The sequence below is a fragment of the Myotis myotis genome, unplaced genomic scaffold, assembly GCF_014108235.1.
Source record: "Myotis myotis isolate mMyoMyo1 unplaced genomic scaffold, mMyoMyo1.p scaffold_m19_p_5, whole genome shotgun sequence".
In the NCBI taxonomy this organism is placed as follows: Eukaryota; Metazoa; Chordata; class Mammalia; order Chiroptera; family Vespertilionidae; genus Myotis; species Myotis myotis.
Genome location: NW_023416357.1, coordinates 29,983,100 through 30,000,711, shown reverse-complemented (window position 1 = coordinate 30,000,711; position 17,612 = coordinate 29,983,100). Strand labels below are relative to the sequence as shown.

The 17,612-nt window shown below is 38.0% G+C and overlaps 1 protein-coding gene across 9 annotated transcripts in view; it reads left to right on the top strand.

The window, feature by feature from the left end:
* PDE4D (phosphodiesterase 4D) overlaps window positions 1-16,708 on the top strand; it is a 1,246,395-nt gene extending 1,229,687 nt beyond the window's left edge. For all 9 annotated transcript variants that reach the window (XM_036308159.1, XM_036308160.1, XM_036308163.1 and 6 more), the window contains 9 exons: window positions 1,208-1,301; window positions 2,462-2,634; window positions 3,235-3,333; window positions 4,166-4,330; window positions 6,260-6,359; window positions 10,336-10,490; window positions 11,537-11,659; window positions 12,064-12,246; window positions 12,910-16,708. In XM_036308159.1, the coding sequence (XP_036164052.1) occupies window positions 1,208-1,301; window positions 2,462-2,634; window positions 3,235-3,333; window positions 4,166-4,330; window positions 6,260-6,359; window positions 10,336-10,490; window positions 11,537-11,659; window positions 12,064-12,246; window positions 12,910-13,326 (1,509 nt within the window). In that variant the 3' untranslated portion in view covers window positions 13,327-16,708. The remainder of the gene's footprint in view (window positions 1-1,207; window positions 1,302-2,461; window positions 2,635-3,234; window positions 3,334-4,165; window positions 4,331-6,259; window positions 6,360-10,335; window positions 10,491-11,536; window positions 11,660-12,063; window positions 12,247-12,909) is intronic.
* The last annotated feature ends 904 nt before the right edge of the window (window positions 16,709-17,612 follow it).

The window sequence follows — 17,612 nt, the reverse complement described above, 5'->3', positions numbered from 1 at the left end:
TTTTCTATATACATTTCTATATCACATGTATTTTATGATCAGAGATAATTATTTAAAAAAACAAATGCATGAACAACTCCCTGTACCTGTAAATTAACAACCAGAAGAATTTGTATTGGTATAGCCAGTTCTTCAGTTTTGGCTTTAGGATAATGCTAATAAGAATTTCTCATATCCACGCCGAAACCGGTTTGGCTCAGTGGATAGAGCGTCGGCCTGCGGACTGAGGGGTCCCAGGTTCGATTCCGGTGAAGGGCATGTACCTGGGTTGCGGGCATATCCCCAGTGGGGGATGTGCAGGAGGCAGCTGATCGATGTTTCTCTCTCATCGATGTTTCTAACTCTCTATCTCTCTCCCTTCCTCTCTGTAAAAAATCAATAAAATATATTTAAAAAAAAAAAAAGAATTTCTCATATCCAGTAGTCTTTTGAAATGTTTTCATTGATCTTCTTCAGTGCTTTGTGGTGATAAATTCTTATACCTAATTTAGATGGACAGTAAGATTGACTTTGTAAGTAATTTGCCAGATTATCTTGAGTTAGAATACCTTGGTATGAATCATTGCAGAGAAGTGAGATTTTTTAATTCTAATGAACAGATTAAATACTGAGTTAGAATTATATTTTAAACATTACTAAATGATAAGTTCACTACTGTCTTTCCCCCAGACTTAGATGATAATTTATGGTGAAATTCAAAATTGTAAGGGCAACTATACACGGGATTTTTTTCGATCAAGTATCTAATAGTATAGTTACTCTAAATATATAGAAAAATATTTTTTTCCTGTATGTTAAGAGACATATAAAGGTATCTTAAAAGGGCTAACTGGGAAATTTTGGGAGTCAAAGGAAGACATTGCGAAGCAGTTGATGGATGGGAAAGCATAACGTCTCTGAGAATTCTGGTGTTGAATGCTATGTTGTGGTAGGTAAATTCCAGGGTTTCTTTGGATAAATAGGCACATGCCTGGCTCGATCCCCAGTAGGGGCATGCAGGAGGCAGCAGATCAATGATTCTCTCTCATCGTTGATATTTCTATCTCTCTCCCCTCTTCCTTCCTCTCTGAAATCAATAAAAATATATTTTTTTTGAGTGTCAGGACAGTTTAACAATTATTTGGGCATATTTTCTGTATCTTGGTGTATGCTTATATTCTTACACTTAAATTTTCATCTATTTTTTTTTAATCTTTCTGTTTTTCAGTTTAAAAGGATGCTTAATCGGGAGCTCACCCATCTCTCTGAAATGAGTAGATCTGGAAATCAAGTGTCGGAATATATATCAAACACATTCTTAGGTGAGAATAACAAAGTGCAACTTTTAAATTTTCTTTTGAGTTTTTTGTTTTTGGAGGTGAATTAAAGTACCAACTGATTTTGGAAACCAAACAAGTGTTATGAATTTCATTTGTTTCCATTGATTATATTAATAATTTGAGCCTCTAAGCTTCCTAAATTTTAGAACCTAAAGTGACAAAATGCATTTTTTTATCTTTTAGTTTTATTCAGGACTTTGGGGGTTTTATGAATTAAAGTTGCATACTGCTAGTTTTTTCAAAGTACTAACCTATGAAACGTATTTTTGAGATCTGTACATACATTCAACAAATTCTTGTTAAGTGCCAGTCATTGCTGGGCACTAGCTATTTAATGATAAGTTAGAAATGGTCCCTGTCCTCAATGGATTGATAGCCTAATGGACACCACACCTGGTAAACTGGTGAGGCAGATAGAATATAAATGCTAAAGAAAAGCTTACTGATAACCATAGCTAAGGGTATGGTGTACTGGGACAACACCACTCCCACCGCCCATTCCCAGAGGAAAATAAAATACAGTAAGTGAAAGTCAACAACTTGAACATATCCTTGATTTGGCTTTACTTTCAAAACAAAATTGCTGATTATCTTAGTAGCACATTCACTAGACAGACATTTATTGAGCACACACTACGTGCAAGGATGAGTTAGGGGAGCTCACTCTCTTGAAATAGGGAATGAATATACAGATGCATCTTGTGTCTTTTATTTGAAAATAGCTTTTGTGAAACTGATAGTCGCTTATCAGATAATATTGGAGATTCTCCATGCTTCCCACAAAACCTTGTTACGTCATAACACCTAGCTCACTATAGTATAGAAATGTGAAATAGCGAAAGCAATCTAAGTCATTCAGAGGACCCATTTCAGTAAGCTGAAATTATTCTGCCTTGGGATTTATTTATTGATTGATTTATTTATTGATTGATTGATTGATTTATTTTGAGTATCAAACTCAGTCTACATCAAGTTTTAAACATTCAACTTCTCTAAAAGGATCTTTACTTAGAAATATTTCCTGGATTATATAATGATAAATTAAAACCTGTCTAGTTATATATGTTACATTTTAAAAGAAAAAACACAAAAAGCTCAGGTAGAATTAATAGTAAGTGTAGAATATTTTCTCTATTTTTAAGATAAGCAACATGAAGTGGAAATTCCTTCTCCGACTCAGAAGGAAAAGGAGAAAAAGAAAAGGCCAATGTCTCAGATTAGTGGGGTCAAGAAGTTGATGCACAGTTCCAGTTTGACTAATTCAAGCATCCCGAGGTTTGGGGTTAAAACCGAACAAGAAGACGTCCTTGCCAAGGTAAGAAAAATGTCAAGAATTGTGAGCATCAGTATGTAACAATGCCTTTTAATGAATTTTTATTCCTTCTCTTTTAGTAAATGGACAAGTTATTAATTTATGGGGTGTGTTTTATTAAGATAGGAACGCACTTTATACAACTTTCTAAATTATTTGGGTTTTATTAATACATGGATTTACACAGGTAGTTTGTGATGTGTGTTCTTTCCTTTTTTGCTTCTACGTTTGATTGTTTAACATTAAAAAGTTAGAAATCTATTTATTAAATCTTCCAGTTTTAGGAGAATAGTTAAGGTTTTTGTGACTGGATTTTATCTATTGAAGAAATGCTTTGAAATTTATATTGAAAGCATGTCAAAATGTTGTATTGTCAAAGACACGAGGTTAAGCAATGCTATTCAGTTTTTAGTATGTTCAAGTGAATCTGCCTAAAGTTTCCCCTAATTACATGGTGCATCCATTATATTTAAAATGAATCACTTTTTTTAAGTTTAACAATCTTTTTATTAAAATCAGTAATTTTTACATGAATATAAAAAGTATCTGTAAAATTATGTTCTACCTCTGCTTTCTAATTTTCCTGTCTTTCTTTAACCCCAGGAACTAGAAGAGGTGAACAAATGGGGTCTTCATGTTTTCAGAATAGCAGAGCTGTCTGGTAACCGGCCGCTGACTGTTATCATGCACACCATCTTTCAGGTAATGTGGTCCTATCACCTTTCCTCTCATTCTGTGCCTTAATGTCCAGTCTGTGAATTGTGCATGCATTGTGTCTTCTTTACTACTCACCCTCTTTTGCATATATTGGACTTTTTTCAGATTTGCCCCTTTACCTAGGGATTAATAAGAATACAGGAAGGTTGAAGTGTAGGTAAAATACAAATAAACCAATGTTGTTAATTTTTTCCCATTTAAAGAAAAGATATGATGTGGGAAAATTGAAGCAATTCATTAAAATAATAGTTTAAAAGTCATCCACATGACCCTGACTCACACAGAGAATGGAATACTAACCATAAAAACTGAATCCACCCCTCTGCTCACCAATCGTAATTTCTTCATGGTTTTGTGTACTGCTTTTCTCCATATCAATTTCTCACTCTTGTTGAGCTGCTTCTGTTCCAGCGCAGGGTTAGGATTTAAATGAGGAGTTGAGTCTGTAGGTACCCCCTGGACTGGAACGGCAGATTCCAGCCCTAGAAAGGATGTTACATTTCAGTTGATGTGATCTAGTGGCTGAGTCAGTGGCGCTAGACTGAGGCTGACTTCATGATCTTGGGACACAGACACTCTGAACTGGGAGCTCATTCCTCACACCACACATCTTGGGTTGAGCACTATTGGGCTTCAGAAGGACAACTCAACTCTGGTTTTATCCCTGAAGTCCCTGGATCTTCCCAAAGATTTCCATTTCCTCACTAGATACTATGAGAGCGCTATTTCCATTTCTGGGTGTGATTTTTTTGTTGACACACTCTATGGAAAACCTTTTTTGTAAGGACAAATGTTAATAGAATTTCTTTTCCTTCAGGAACGGGATTTATTGAAAACATTTAAAATTCCAGTAGACACTTTAGTTACATACCTTATGACCCTGGAAGACCATTACCACGCTGACGTGGCCTACCACAACAATATTCATGCTGCAGACGTGGTCCAGTCGACGCATGTGCTGTTATCTACACCTGCTTTGGAGGTAAATCTGGTTTCTAAAACTGAGAACACTAATTTGTCACTCATAAAGGGCCCTTAAACTTGTATGCTAAAGAGTATGCAGTGCAGAAAATAATTGGCTTCATTGGAAGTATATTGAGTTATAAAGTAAAAGATGTGGTAAATAAATAGTCTGATGATTTTGTTTGTGAAAGTTGACCAGCGATTTAGGGATTCATCTGTTTATGACACTGCTTTCTTGAAATTACCTAATGGACATTCTTTAAAGCACATCTGTTTGGCTTATATCATTTTAGTTTGTTTGTTTTTCTGGAATGTAGTCTGAAGGCTTTTACATGTATAGTTCAAAGGATGATTATTTTAAAATATAAGCAATGTATTGAGGTTTTTCATAGAATTGATTACAAGGAAACACTTCAATTTTACCAAATCCTTTGAAGTTGTTTCATTAAATTGTTATTTAAGCAATTTTATTTTCTTAATTGTTAGGGGAAATATTTTTTTTTCTAATATATTTTACTAGAGGCCCGGTGCATGAAATTTGTGCACGGGGGGGGGGGGGCAGCCCTCAGCCCTCAGCCCACCCTGTGCCCTCTCGCAGTCCAGGAGCCGTGGGGGGATGTCTGACTGACGGCTTAGCACTGCCGCAGAGGCCGGAGAGGCTCCCGCCACCTCCGCTGCACTCGCCAGCCATGAGCCCAGCTTCTGGCTGAGCAGCACTCCCCCTGTGGGAGTGCACTGACCACCAGGGGACAGCTCCTGCATTGAACGTCTGCCCCCTGGTGGTCAGTACACATCATAGCGACCAGTTGTTCCACTGTTCAGTTGATTTGCATATTAGCCTTTTATTATCTAGGATAGTTCAGAGTGTTTTCATCATAAAACTATGTTGATATTTCATCATTTGAGTGAGTGGTTCTCAACTGGGAGTGATTCCTTCCTTTTCCTTCTCCTCCCATTCCCCATGGGCATTTGGTAATATGTGGAAACACTTTTGGCTGCCACAACTGAGGGGTACATGCTACTGACATCTCATGAGAAAGGCCAGGGATTCTGCTAAAATTCCTTTAATACAGAGTGCCTTTCATAACAGAGATTATCTGGCCCAAAAATGTGAATTCTGCTGAAGTTGAGAAACCCTGATTTGAGTAGAAAACAATTTCAGATATTACTTTTTAATACTTAAAAATCAATGGGAAATTTTTTATCATAAATTATAATATTAGGTAAAATATTTTCTTCAAAGTTCACGAGTAACTCCTTATCTATAGAACTCTTCCCAAAACATTATCTTCTGTACAAAGGGCTGATATGCTGTGTCCAACCAGTCGCTATGATGTGCACTGACCAACGGGGCAGACGCTCAACGCAGGAACTGCTGAGCTGCAGTGATTTGGCAGCTGCAGTTCTCAGGTGACACACCCCAAAACCAGAGAGGAGGGAGCCCGATTCCTCGCGGGGCCGCGCGATTCCACCTTCAGTCGTGGGTTATGTTGTTGCTGGGGCACTGTTGGCCCTCAACCTGGTTTACCGCACACTTGCGTTTGCGTTCCACACCCTGTATGACAGCAACTTTGCAGAGTGCCCTCTCGCACTCTGGGACCCCTCGAGGGATGTTGGAGAGCTGGTTTCTGCCAGGTCCCCACAGGCCAAGCCAAGGGACCCCACCTGCCACAGGGACCCAGCTCACTCCACAGACGCCGGGAGGGGCCGCTGGAGGTTGGCTCCAGGGCGTGTCCAGCCCTCTCGCCCAGTCCTGCCCCACCGGCCACCTTCTAATTAATCTCCTTTCAATGTTCACAAATCCGTGCCCAGGGCCACTAGTCATAATATATTTCAAAACTTCATTTTATTTTTCCATCAAATTCTAGGAAGTAATTTTCCATTTGTTTAAACCTGAATATGTGTTATTATAGAATAGTGATGTTATCTATATTGTCTGATTTTCCAGGCTGTGTTTACAGATTTGGAGATTCTTGCAGCAATTTTTGCCAGTGCAATACATGATGTAGATCATCCTGGTGTGTCCAATCAGTTTCTGATCAATACAAGTAAGTAGAGTTAAATTTATTTTTGCAGAAAATATTTCTTTTATCTGCACTTTAGAATGGGAGTCTTTATGTACTTTGGGGTATTTCCAGAGCCATTAAGTTCTTTTGGAATGTGTAAACATGCATTTTAATGAGAGTGTGTCTTAATGTAATTTAGTTCTGAATATTATTATGGTATCCCTTAGGGCGTAATGCTGATTTTTTTGTTGTTTTGTTTTGTTTTTGCCATGAGTTTGTGGATAAGAGCCTCCTCATGCTCTGTAGTCTCCATGCATTCAGCTTTCATTGCACAGCCTGTGCTGCAGCCAGATTTAAAATGAGATTTTTAAATGTAGCTTTGCTTAGAGAGATTTAACTCAGATCTTTAGAATATTTAGCTCTGTTTTTGTATCTTTGAATAGCCTCTGGACTACCCTATGACAAACTGTCCTTTAGTGACTCACTCATATACTAGTATAGGAAGACTGGGAAAATCATGGATTTCCCAGTACATTTTAGAATTTTGGTTCACGAACTCACTTATCCAAGATCAGACAGGGTAACATTTCATATTCCAGCTACCTTATAAGAACCTATAATAGAGTTCCTTCAGGAACCACCAAAGCGTAACTAAATATTAACACATAAATGTGATTCACATTAGATGCAGCTGCCTGCATTCACATTGTGTCAGGGCTTAGGATCCACTGTCCTTTCTGAGAAGCTCGGGGTGGTTACAGAGTGCACTGTACCCTGATACTTCCCTTAGCCTGGCCTGATTTATTATTTTGATTGTTAGGTGTGTCTTGATATGCTCCTCATTCATAAAAGTTTTGTTTAAATTTAATGTTTGCCTTAAAGAAAGGTATACATATTTTTTATTTAAATTAATAATGGCCAAAATTCAGACTGGTATGGTTTTTTTCACCCTATTATATATAATATTGTAGATTCCCTTATCATAACATTAGAATTAAGAATAGATTAGAGAAAAAAAATAAAACAACTGGTAATAAAGTCACTGTTTCCAAGTATTCTGATAGTTTTTTTTTGAAATGAGGACCAGCTTTATTCTTTATTATGGACCCTCAAAGGGCAAACAGGCTTTGGCTGGCACTGGAGGACTCTGGCAAGCGTCAGGGTACCGTGGAGTCTGTAACTGAAGCTGTTCTTCAGTTCAAAGACAAATCTGATGCTCTCCAAAGTTTGAGACCCATTGAGACAGATAATGGAGAAATTTAGGGGAGAAGTAGGAATACAGTGACAGTGGCCAAGGGTGTCTGTGTAAGGTCATTTTGCTGATGACTTGCTTGAGGTGAAGGATAACTAACCCTGTTTTTGTAAGTATGTTGTTATTCAGTAATGTAGTGATGATCTCTTTTCTGCGGGACCACTGGGAGGTGGACCGTTCCCAGAGGAACTTTGATCACTGATGTTTCCTGGAGGGTGGGGTGTGATGAGGCCATATTATTCCTGAGAGAATGAATCAGCAGCATCACCTGGTAATGGAAGTAGCTCAGGGTTGATCAGAGCCCAGGGCATTGTGAGAATGACTGCCCTAGTTAGCTTCTGACTAGGGATCATGCCAGCAAGCACTCCACTTCGGAAACAGAAGAGGCCTAGTAGCCAGTAGCACAAATACTGTAAGTCTTAACTTCACAGCTTGCTATAATGAGTCCCTCTAATAACTTGTAAACTTGTAATAAATAACTTTGTGAGATACACTCAAAACTATGTGATTATTTTTATTTGCAGTAAACCCTTTTTTATGTAGACACTAAGTTTATGTTTCTCTTTCATGGATTGAGCATCCACGGCTCAGACTAGCACACTTAGCCCCGTAGAGCTGGTGCTGGCAACGTGTTCAGTGCCAAAGGTTTCATCTACATTTCCTGTAATAAAGAATCCTAGAGACTTCTAATCCTCAAATTTATAAGCCCATAGTGAGGCAGCCACCTTCCCTATTTGAAGGAGGCTACAAAGGCGCCATGAGGTTGCAGGCTTTGCATGGTAGAGCGGTCCCGGACCTCCCCCGGCTGATTCTGAGTCTCCGTGTACACCTCTGCTTCTTCAAAATCTACTCAAGAACTACAGAATCTTACTCCCCTTTAGACGTGACCACACACCTTCAGCTCCAAAGAAGAGTAGAAACAGGTTGCTTAAATGCTAACATGCATTCATTTAAAACGCAGCAGTCACCGCCACCTTTTTGTAGCAGCCTCAGAGATTAGAGAGGCAGTAGAGGCCCACCAGTCTAATTAGGAATCATTTCATGGTCTTTCTGGCCAGTCAGGACTCTTGTTACATGTCCGGAGCTAACCGCCTACCGAGGCAGGCTTGGGGGGCTAGACAACCTTCTCTGTGAAAGGCCATCCTTACCTTGAGTAGAATTCAGATTCTTTGTTTCAAAGTTCAGACCACAGATCTGCCTCCTCCAAGTAACAGCTCCTCATCTTTTATTCTGCAAGCTCAATTGCCTGAATTTCTTTTCTCTTTCTTCACAGGGCATATAGATTAATCCGGGTCAGTTCTTCTGTTAATCCCCTGATCCACATACACATTTGGCCCCTTAAAAGAACTGTAATAGATTAATTAGAAAATGTATTATGCCTTCCACTTGGAAAACATTGTGACTTCCTTTCAGTATATGTTATTTAATATGATTCCACTATAGAAACGATAATATGTTAAGATCCTTTATAGTTTAAATTTTTTTATTTCTATATGTTTAACTGTCTATGGATAAATATTCATAATTAGATGCTTTTATAGACTATTTAAAAGTCAGACTGACCATATACTGACTTTTAAAACATGAATACTATTGCTTTGTCAAAAAATAAAAAAAGAAAGACAATAAGTAATACCATACATATGCATTGCCTGGTACTCTAGACATCTCTGTTTTTGTAGTTGGGAACAGATATTTCAATGTGTAAATTCCTATTTCTATAGTATTATTGAAGTCATAGATTTCACAGTAGAAATATGTCTTGAACCTCACTTCTCCTCCCTCGCTCCTTTAAAATATTCAGTAAGAAGTATTGAGTATTTCTTTCCTAGAAAAGAATATATATTTCCAAATGTATTTTCTGTGCATGAGTCAGTAAAAAGATCAAACACATGCACTTTTAGTCTTTACAAGGACTTAAGTGGAAACAGTTAATAGCACCAATTTTTTAATGACTATCTTACAGACCTGGGTCTAAACGGTATTTACAGGAACTAGTAAGGAGGCAGGACCTCTCACTGCCTAAAATACACAGGCCCAGGGCAGTAGTGAGGGCGGCAGAATCTTCACCGTGCGGTTCTGTGGGCAGCCTGATATCCTTCTCTGTGTGAAGCCACGAGTGCTCAGGTAGAAAGGGCAGTATACCTGTTTACAGTGACTGCCACAGTACTTGGAAAAGAAAGTGGAAAAATGAATAAAGCCTCTACTTTCAAAGCTATCCTGTGGATGAAAATAAGAACAACATGAACAAAGCGAACATTCTCTGTGTGTTCCAAACTGTTCTTGTCCCCTCTCTGAACACAAACAATCCTAAGTCACGTGATCCTTACGTTATATAAAATGCTGGGTCGGTGATGCACAGTTATCAGGAATACAGCGCCTTATGCTTTGGGCATGTTGCAAATGTTAAGAATAATGCCATATTCTACTGAGCTTATGGAGCAACCCATGGCAGATCTGGAGGGGAGGAACTATCTGTTCAGTTCTGCTTTCACTTTAGCAAAGAGAAAGCTGAGACACACGGGGTGTGAAATGACTTGCCACGTGTCATTTATGTTAGAATTCACTCCCCCGATGCCATTGCTCTTGCCACTGTTACAGTAACTGATACATTGCCTTCTTGGTGTTGTCATGTATGGTAAGGCCAGCAGAGATGTTTAGGGGAAATTGAGCTCTAAACCAAAAGTTATCCCAGAATATGAAGAATAAAATAAACTTAGAATAAATGGCTTTGCTAATCTTCTTGTCTCTTGTCTTTCTTTTAAGATTCTGAACTTGCCTTGATGTACAATGATTCTTCTGTCTTGGAGAACCATCATTTGGCTGTGGGCTTTAAGTTGCTTCAAGAAGAAAACTGTGACATTTTCCAGAATTTGACCAAAAAGCAAAGACAATCATTAAGAAAAATGGTCATTGACATTGTAAGTAACTGATAAAAGCAAAAAAGAAAGCTGTGATACAAACTGTTAAAGGGGGGGGAAATGAATATTAAATGAAAGGAACTGTATATTTCAAATCCTATTGCTGCCCCTTTATGTTTGAGAAGCTGTCCCTGATGTTCTGTAATAGGTTTTCTACTTCTAGCAGTTTAAAGTTAAAAATAATGACGGGTAGCCCAGCTGGTTAGAGCATCGTTGTGATATTCCAAGGTTGTGGGTTTGATCCCATTCAGGGCACATACAAGAATCAACCGATGAATGCATTAATAGATGGAACGACAAATCAATGTTTTTCTCTCTTTCTCTCTCTCTAAAATCAGTAACAAAAATTTTTAAAAAGGAATAATGACAGCTTACCCTCCTTATTCAAGCTTTATTTTCTGAACTCCTCTGGTCTGGTGAAGGCAGAAAGATGACCTACAAGAGTAGAGGGTGCTGACCATAGCTTGAATTTTTTTCCACTCAAAACGGGGGGACTCCATCAGAGTGCCATTTAGAAAACATCCATGATTTTAATATTTTCTCTATGCATATTATTCACAGTGATTACGAGACATGGGAAAATCTCTGGTTATCAAAAAATTCATTCTCTTAAGCTTTGTATATACAAAGGAAAGAATTATCTGTCTTGAATAAGCAGAAAATTGCCCAGAATATTCTCTTTCTGAAGTTCTCTGTGAGCAGTCTTGAATCAGTTCATCAGCATTCACTAACCATTTTTTAGTCCAAGGAATGGGAAAAATATGTAATGATGTCTTAATCATGGATATGCCTTTTTTTCTGTCACAAAAGTGGTTATCAGTGCCTAACATTTCTGTATATTGCACACATATATCTGGGCTTCCAGAAAACTTGACAACAAAGAGGAAAGGACTCTGCCCCAAGACATAGTAAAGAATTGCCATACACGCTGTTAGAGGACAGAGTGGTTTTCCCTTTCTTCTCACATTCTGCATAGTACTTTTATTTGCAAATTCTTTTTTTCCTCTGGACATTTTTTACTTAATATAATACTCCTTGCTTTTAAGGTACTTGCAACAGACATGTCAAAACACATGAATCTACTGGCTGATTTGAAAACTATGGTTGAAACTAAGAAAGTGACCAGTTCTGGAGTTCTTCTTCTTGATAATTATTCTGACAGAATTCAGGTAAAGCATGACTTGAATTTTCTCATGTGTCTGTGTGTCTAGCTTTGATAAAATTTATGTCTCCTTTTTCCCAACTTAAGAATTAACCAGCTTAGTCTTTTCATTTGCATATGCACTTAAAAAAAAAACACCTGACATCCCACAAAACCAGCCACTTAAGCAGCTCTGAATTTAATCAGCCATGCACATAAGCAGCTCTTGGTATTTAGATGCAGTAGAGGTGTCATAACTTTGGACTATTAATATAAGTGTGAACCACACATAGACACATCACGGTTGAACTATTTGGAATGAGTCTTACACAACATCTATTTTTAAGTGTCGCAGTCATTAAATGTGAATTTCTAGTAAAAAAGGGAAAAAAGGAACAGGTGCTGAGTCGAGAATGCATTTGTCTGTTTTAGGTCCTCCAGAATATGGTGCACTGTGCGGACCTGAGCAACCCGACAAAGCCGCTGCAGCTGTACCGCCAGTGGACGGACCGCATAATGGAGGAGTTCTTCCGCCAAGGAGACCGCGAGCGGGAGCGGGGCATGGAGATAAGTCCCATGTGTGACAAGCACAATGCATCTGTGGAGAAATCACAGGTGACGCATTACGCACAAAGCTTTCCGAGAGAGCAAAACAGTAACTTGAACATTGGATTCCATTGTGTCCACATCACACAGTATTTTAGTGGTTTTCACATGAGTGCTTGATGTTTGCAAGCTCAATTGCACATTAGTCTTTACAACTCAAAAGACTCTTTTATTCTTATGATCTATAGTCCTGTAGTCACTTGTATGTTCTTATGGCATTATATTCATTAATGACTATTATTCACATAGTATATTCATAGGTATAGAGACAGTTTATCTGAATTTATAAGTGAATTCGGTTATATGAATTCATATGGGATACATGACAATATTTCAGTTATCTCGATTTACCTATTACTGGCTATTCTGAAATGAAGTCCAGGCCTCAAGCCAAGCCCTACCATGTAAACAGCTGTAGGATTTTTATGTTGTAAAAAGGTCTAGAAGCTAATTTTCACCGTTGCCTAAAACAGTGACTGTTTTACCAAAGTAAATAGTCTTCTGTTCAGTGTTGTAGTTGCAGGCCATGTTATATTTTATGTGTTTCTATTTAAATTTTAGGTTATATCTATAAATTGATATAAATCGGATATATATGTGGGATCTAGTTAACCTTTTCCATAGTTTCTTCGTCCCAAGTCCTATACTCAAACTGGATTTCTTTTTAACTAGGTGGGCTTCATAGACTATATCGTTCACCCCCTCTGGGAGACGTGGGCAGACCTTGTCCATCCCGATGCCCAGGACATTTTGGACACTTTGGAGGACAATCGTGAATGGTACCAGAGCACAATTCCTCAGAGCCCCTCCCCAGCACCTGACGACCAGGAGGAGGGCCGGCAGGGTCAGACTGAGAAGTTCCAGTTTGAACTCACTTTAGAGGAGGATGGCGAGTCCGACACTGAAAAGGACAGTGGAAGTCAAGTAGAAGAAGACACTAGCTGCAGTGACTCCAAGACTCTCTGCACTCAAGACTCAGAGTCGACCGAGGTTCCCCTTGACGAACAGGTCGAAGAAGAAGCAGTGGGGGACGAGGAGGAAAGCCAGCCCGAAGCCTGCGTCATCGATGATCGCTCTCCCGACACGTAACAGTGCAAAGGATGTTCATGCCTTTTTTTTTTTTAGTAGAAAAAATTGTTTCCAAAGTGCATGTCACATGCCACAACCATGGTCACACCTCACTGTCATCTGCCAGGACGTTTGTTGAACAAAACTGACCTTGACTACTCAGTCTGGAGCTCAGGAATATTGTAACCAGTTTTTTCACCTCCATGTCATCAGACCGAGGGGGGCATCTTCACGAACAGCATTTTAACAAGATGTCAGCTTGGTAGAGCTGACAAAGCAGAGAAAAATCAATTCCAAAATATTTCCAAGGGAGTGTGGCTCATCAGGCAGCCCAGAAGTTGATACGACTTGGGGTTTCTTTTCTTTTTATTTGTTTGCAATATTTTCAGCAGAAAGAAGGTATTACACAGACAGAGTGAACTCGTGAATGAAACAACAAATGGGTCAGGAACAGGACAGAGCGCGAATCTGTTACCAGGAGGAAGATGAGCCACAGAAATTGCCTAATTTTCTAATTTCAAGTCTTCCTGATACATGACTGAATAGTGTGGTCCAGTGAGCTGCACTGACCTCTATATTTTGTATGATATGTAAAACAGAATTTTTGTAGAGCTTACTTTTATTATTAAATGTATTGAAGTATTATATTTAAAAAAAAAAAAAAACTATGTTCAGAACTTCATCTGCCACTGGTTATTTTTTTCTGAGGAGTAACTTGCAAGTCTTCAGTACCAATCTGTGCTACACTGGAGAAATCTAATTTCCGAATTTTATTGCACCTTATAGTTCATAGCAATTAACTGATTTGTAGTGATTCCTTGTTTTACATACCAATGACTTCCATATTTCAAAACAAAAGCAAATTTTATGTTGCAGGAAACTTTGTAGGTCTTCATTTACTTTTTTTGTTTCATTCTTTCCAGATAAGCAGAGTTGCACTTCACTGTTTTTCTTCATGGTGTGCAAAGTGAATATTTGTTCAGTAATACTTTGATGTGCGTTCTTTCTAATGTGTCTTAAGCCTCATGCACACTCAGTCATCCATTGGTGTTGTCTGAAGCAAGTGAGAGATATATAAATACCCAGTAGCTAAAATGGTCAGTCTTTTTTAGATATTTTCCTACGTAATGTCTTCTGATAACTTTTTGCTATGTCGGTAGACCCTCATTTCACAAGTGCATGTCTTTGTAATGACCCACATATGTCATGCTCATTTTCATTGTTTTCACAGTCATAGGACGAAAAACTTTTGTCCCTTGTGCTGCTCTATCATTTAGCGTGTGTTTGAACCTCTGTCCACCTTCACTAGATAGGGTCTTATCAAATATATCATTGCCATTTTGATTGATGGGGAAAAAGCAGATAGTCAAGTTAGGGTTAGCATTCATTTCTACTGCAAGGTCATGTAGAATGACTAGCTTTTACTCTTGATTTACAGAGAAAAGCTAACAGCTAGTTAGGCAGTGTTAACAATATTAGCAGAATATATTAACGAACACCACCAGTACAACTAATGTGCGTTTTGTTTCCATGATTTTACCATGGGAGTAAGAACTATATAAGGAATATTCTGGAGAAGTGATTTTAAATGTAGGAACTACCCTTCCTTAATAGACAAGTACTTAATATGTAGAAACTGCTTTATTGGTTATCGTTGGTTCATCGGTAGGTCTTGTAGAGGAGAACTTCTGTAATATCCTGAAGGAAAGTCATTGATGATGCCACTAGCACCAGTGGTTTGGTAATATAATGCCCTCCTAAAATACTGGGTTGAGTAAAAAGATTCTGCTGAAATTAAAAAAAAAAATGAGAGAGCACTTTTGGCTGAATTTGGCACCAAGAACTATTGCAATTTTAGAGATTAATTTCCAGTATTTATCATCAGTTGGCATCTTGGGGCATTTATTTACTTTGGACTTTTTTTTCCATTTTAGCTCTGAACAAAGTGTTTACCTTTTCTGTGAAAAGATTGGAACCCAAATAATCATTTTCAAATTGATATCTAAGAATTGGCATAGAACTAAAGGGGGGTGTCTGACTAAATGGGAAATAAACAAACACTTAACGAAAAGTGTAACCCTGAAAAACATTGATATTTAGGAAGGCAGGAAGCCTTCTGGGGATGAATAACAAAGTCATCAGCCAGAAAAATGGCCTGTGCTGAAGATAGCTCCTGTTTTAATCCCCTGAGATCCCCTGAGGGAAAACCTGTGTAGTTCCGATCTTCACACAGAGCAGAGCAGGAATCAACTGATTAATGATCAGATCTCCACCCTCCTTTCCCTGTAAAGACCAGACAGTAACCTTTGAGACAAAGTCCTATATTTGTCCAGATGGTTTCACAAGAACACTTGGAAACTTGTTTTAATTTCATTTCTCCCTAATGGAGGTCTAGAAGAAATGACAAAGAATCTAGGGTTTATTCCTTTTTCCAAAATAGTCTCATTCCCTCCTCTCCCTAATACTTGGTATTTTCCCCACAGAGTGCCTAGAATCTTAATAGTGAAAAACAAAAAAAATTAAAGCAGCAATATGTCACAAACAAATCCAGACCTGAAAGGGTTTATAACTGCACTAAAAAAAGAGGGGTTTTTTTCCCCATTTGTTGGGTTTTAATGGTCACATGTTGTGAGGGTACCCACTGATTGACAATCAAATTGTAGAAAGTGCGTACTATCCAAGAGACAGGGACTAATGCACTGTACGATCTGCTGATCCTCTCCCTTCCTCCTCCTTGATCTCCTTCTCTCTTGCCCAAGTGTGCTTCAGTATCATACACCGCTTTAAAAATAACATCCTTTCACAAGTGGCTTTACATTTCCTAAAATGCCATAAGAAAATGCAATATCTGGGTACTGTATGGGGAAAAGATTCCAAGTTTGCATATAACCAGTACATTTCAGCTTGCAAGTTACTAAACATAGTAATGCTGTTTTGATTTTATTTTCTTTTACATCACTTAAAATTCACAAGAAAATAATGTAGATAGAACAAATTGCAGATAAGGGAAAAAAAACTTGAATGAAATGGATTTCACAGAAAGCTTTATGATAATTTTTGAATGCATTATTTATTTTTTTGTGCCATGCATTTTTTTTCTCACCAAATGACCTTACCTGTAATACAGTCTTGTTTGTCTGTTTACAACCATGTATTTATTGTAATGTACATATTGTAATGTTAATTGTAAATTATCGGTTCTTATTAAAACATCATCCCATGATGGGATGGTGTTGATATATTTGGAAACTCTTGGTGAGAGAATGAATGGTGTGTATACATACTCCTTGTACATTTTGTTTTCTCCTGTAATATAGTCTTGTCACCTTAGAGCTTGTTTATGGAAAATTCAAGAAAAAAACTATAAAATACATAAAGATATATAAATTTAAAAAAAAAAAAACATAGCTGCAGGTCTTTGGTCCCAGGGCTGTGCCTTAACTTTAACCAATATTTTCTTCTGTTTTGCTGCATTTGAAAGTAAGGTTATGGTGGGGCTAGGGCTGGGCATGTCACATCCAAGCTTTGAATCAGTTGGTTTTCTGGCAGTGGCTGGATTTTACAAAACCACAGACAACCTCTGGAAGATTCTGAGACCCTTTTGAGATACAAGCTTAAGAACTTCTTGCCATGAAGCAGCACTGTTTATGTGGTGACGGTTTTCCCCATCTGTTGATCAGGAGCTACTTTGGTTAGCCACATTTGTTTTCTGCTTTCAAACACTACTGGGAAAATATATTGTCCCATGATTATAAGAAGTATTTTTGGCTTCTAGAGCACATAGGTAAATGAACTTGATTTGAAACCAGAGCCAAAGGTCTTGAGTGCTGGTTAGTCCTTTATTCGTCAGCTTCCTGTCATGTTAAGAGAATATATAATATGAAAAAGGTCATTTTTTAACCCTGGAAATTTTCTTCAACTGAAGTCAACCAAATTTTTAATATGTGAGTCCATATGTACGATGTACAAGATATGTTTTATATGGTAGCAGTTGACATAGCATAAAGGGTTTATCATTCTCTAGAATTTGTTTCTGCAAAACTTATATTGCTTTAGAATTTTAAAACATAACCTTTCACAATGGCCAGCTCCCAACGCTATGACACAGTGGATGATGAAACCTTCTTCCACTACTGCCCAGCCCTCAGAAAATGTGACTTAGTGAAAGGAGAGATTCTCTTTTTAGGAAAAATGAGCCTCCTGTTATTTTGTTTTCTTTTTTTGACACAAACTGTAGATTTTAGCAGCCCTGGCCCAAAGGAATTTGATTACTTTTGTTTTTTAAACAGTACAAGGGGACACTATAA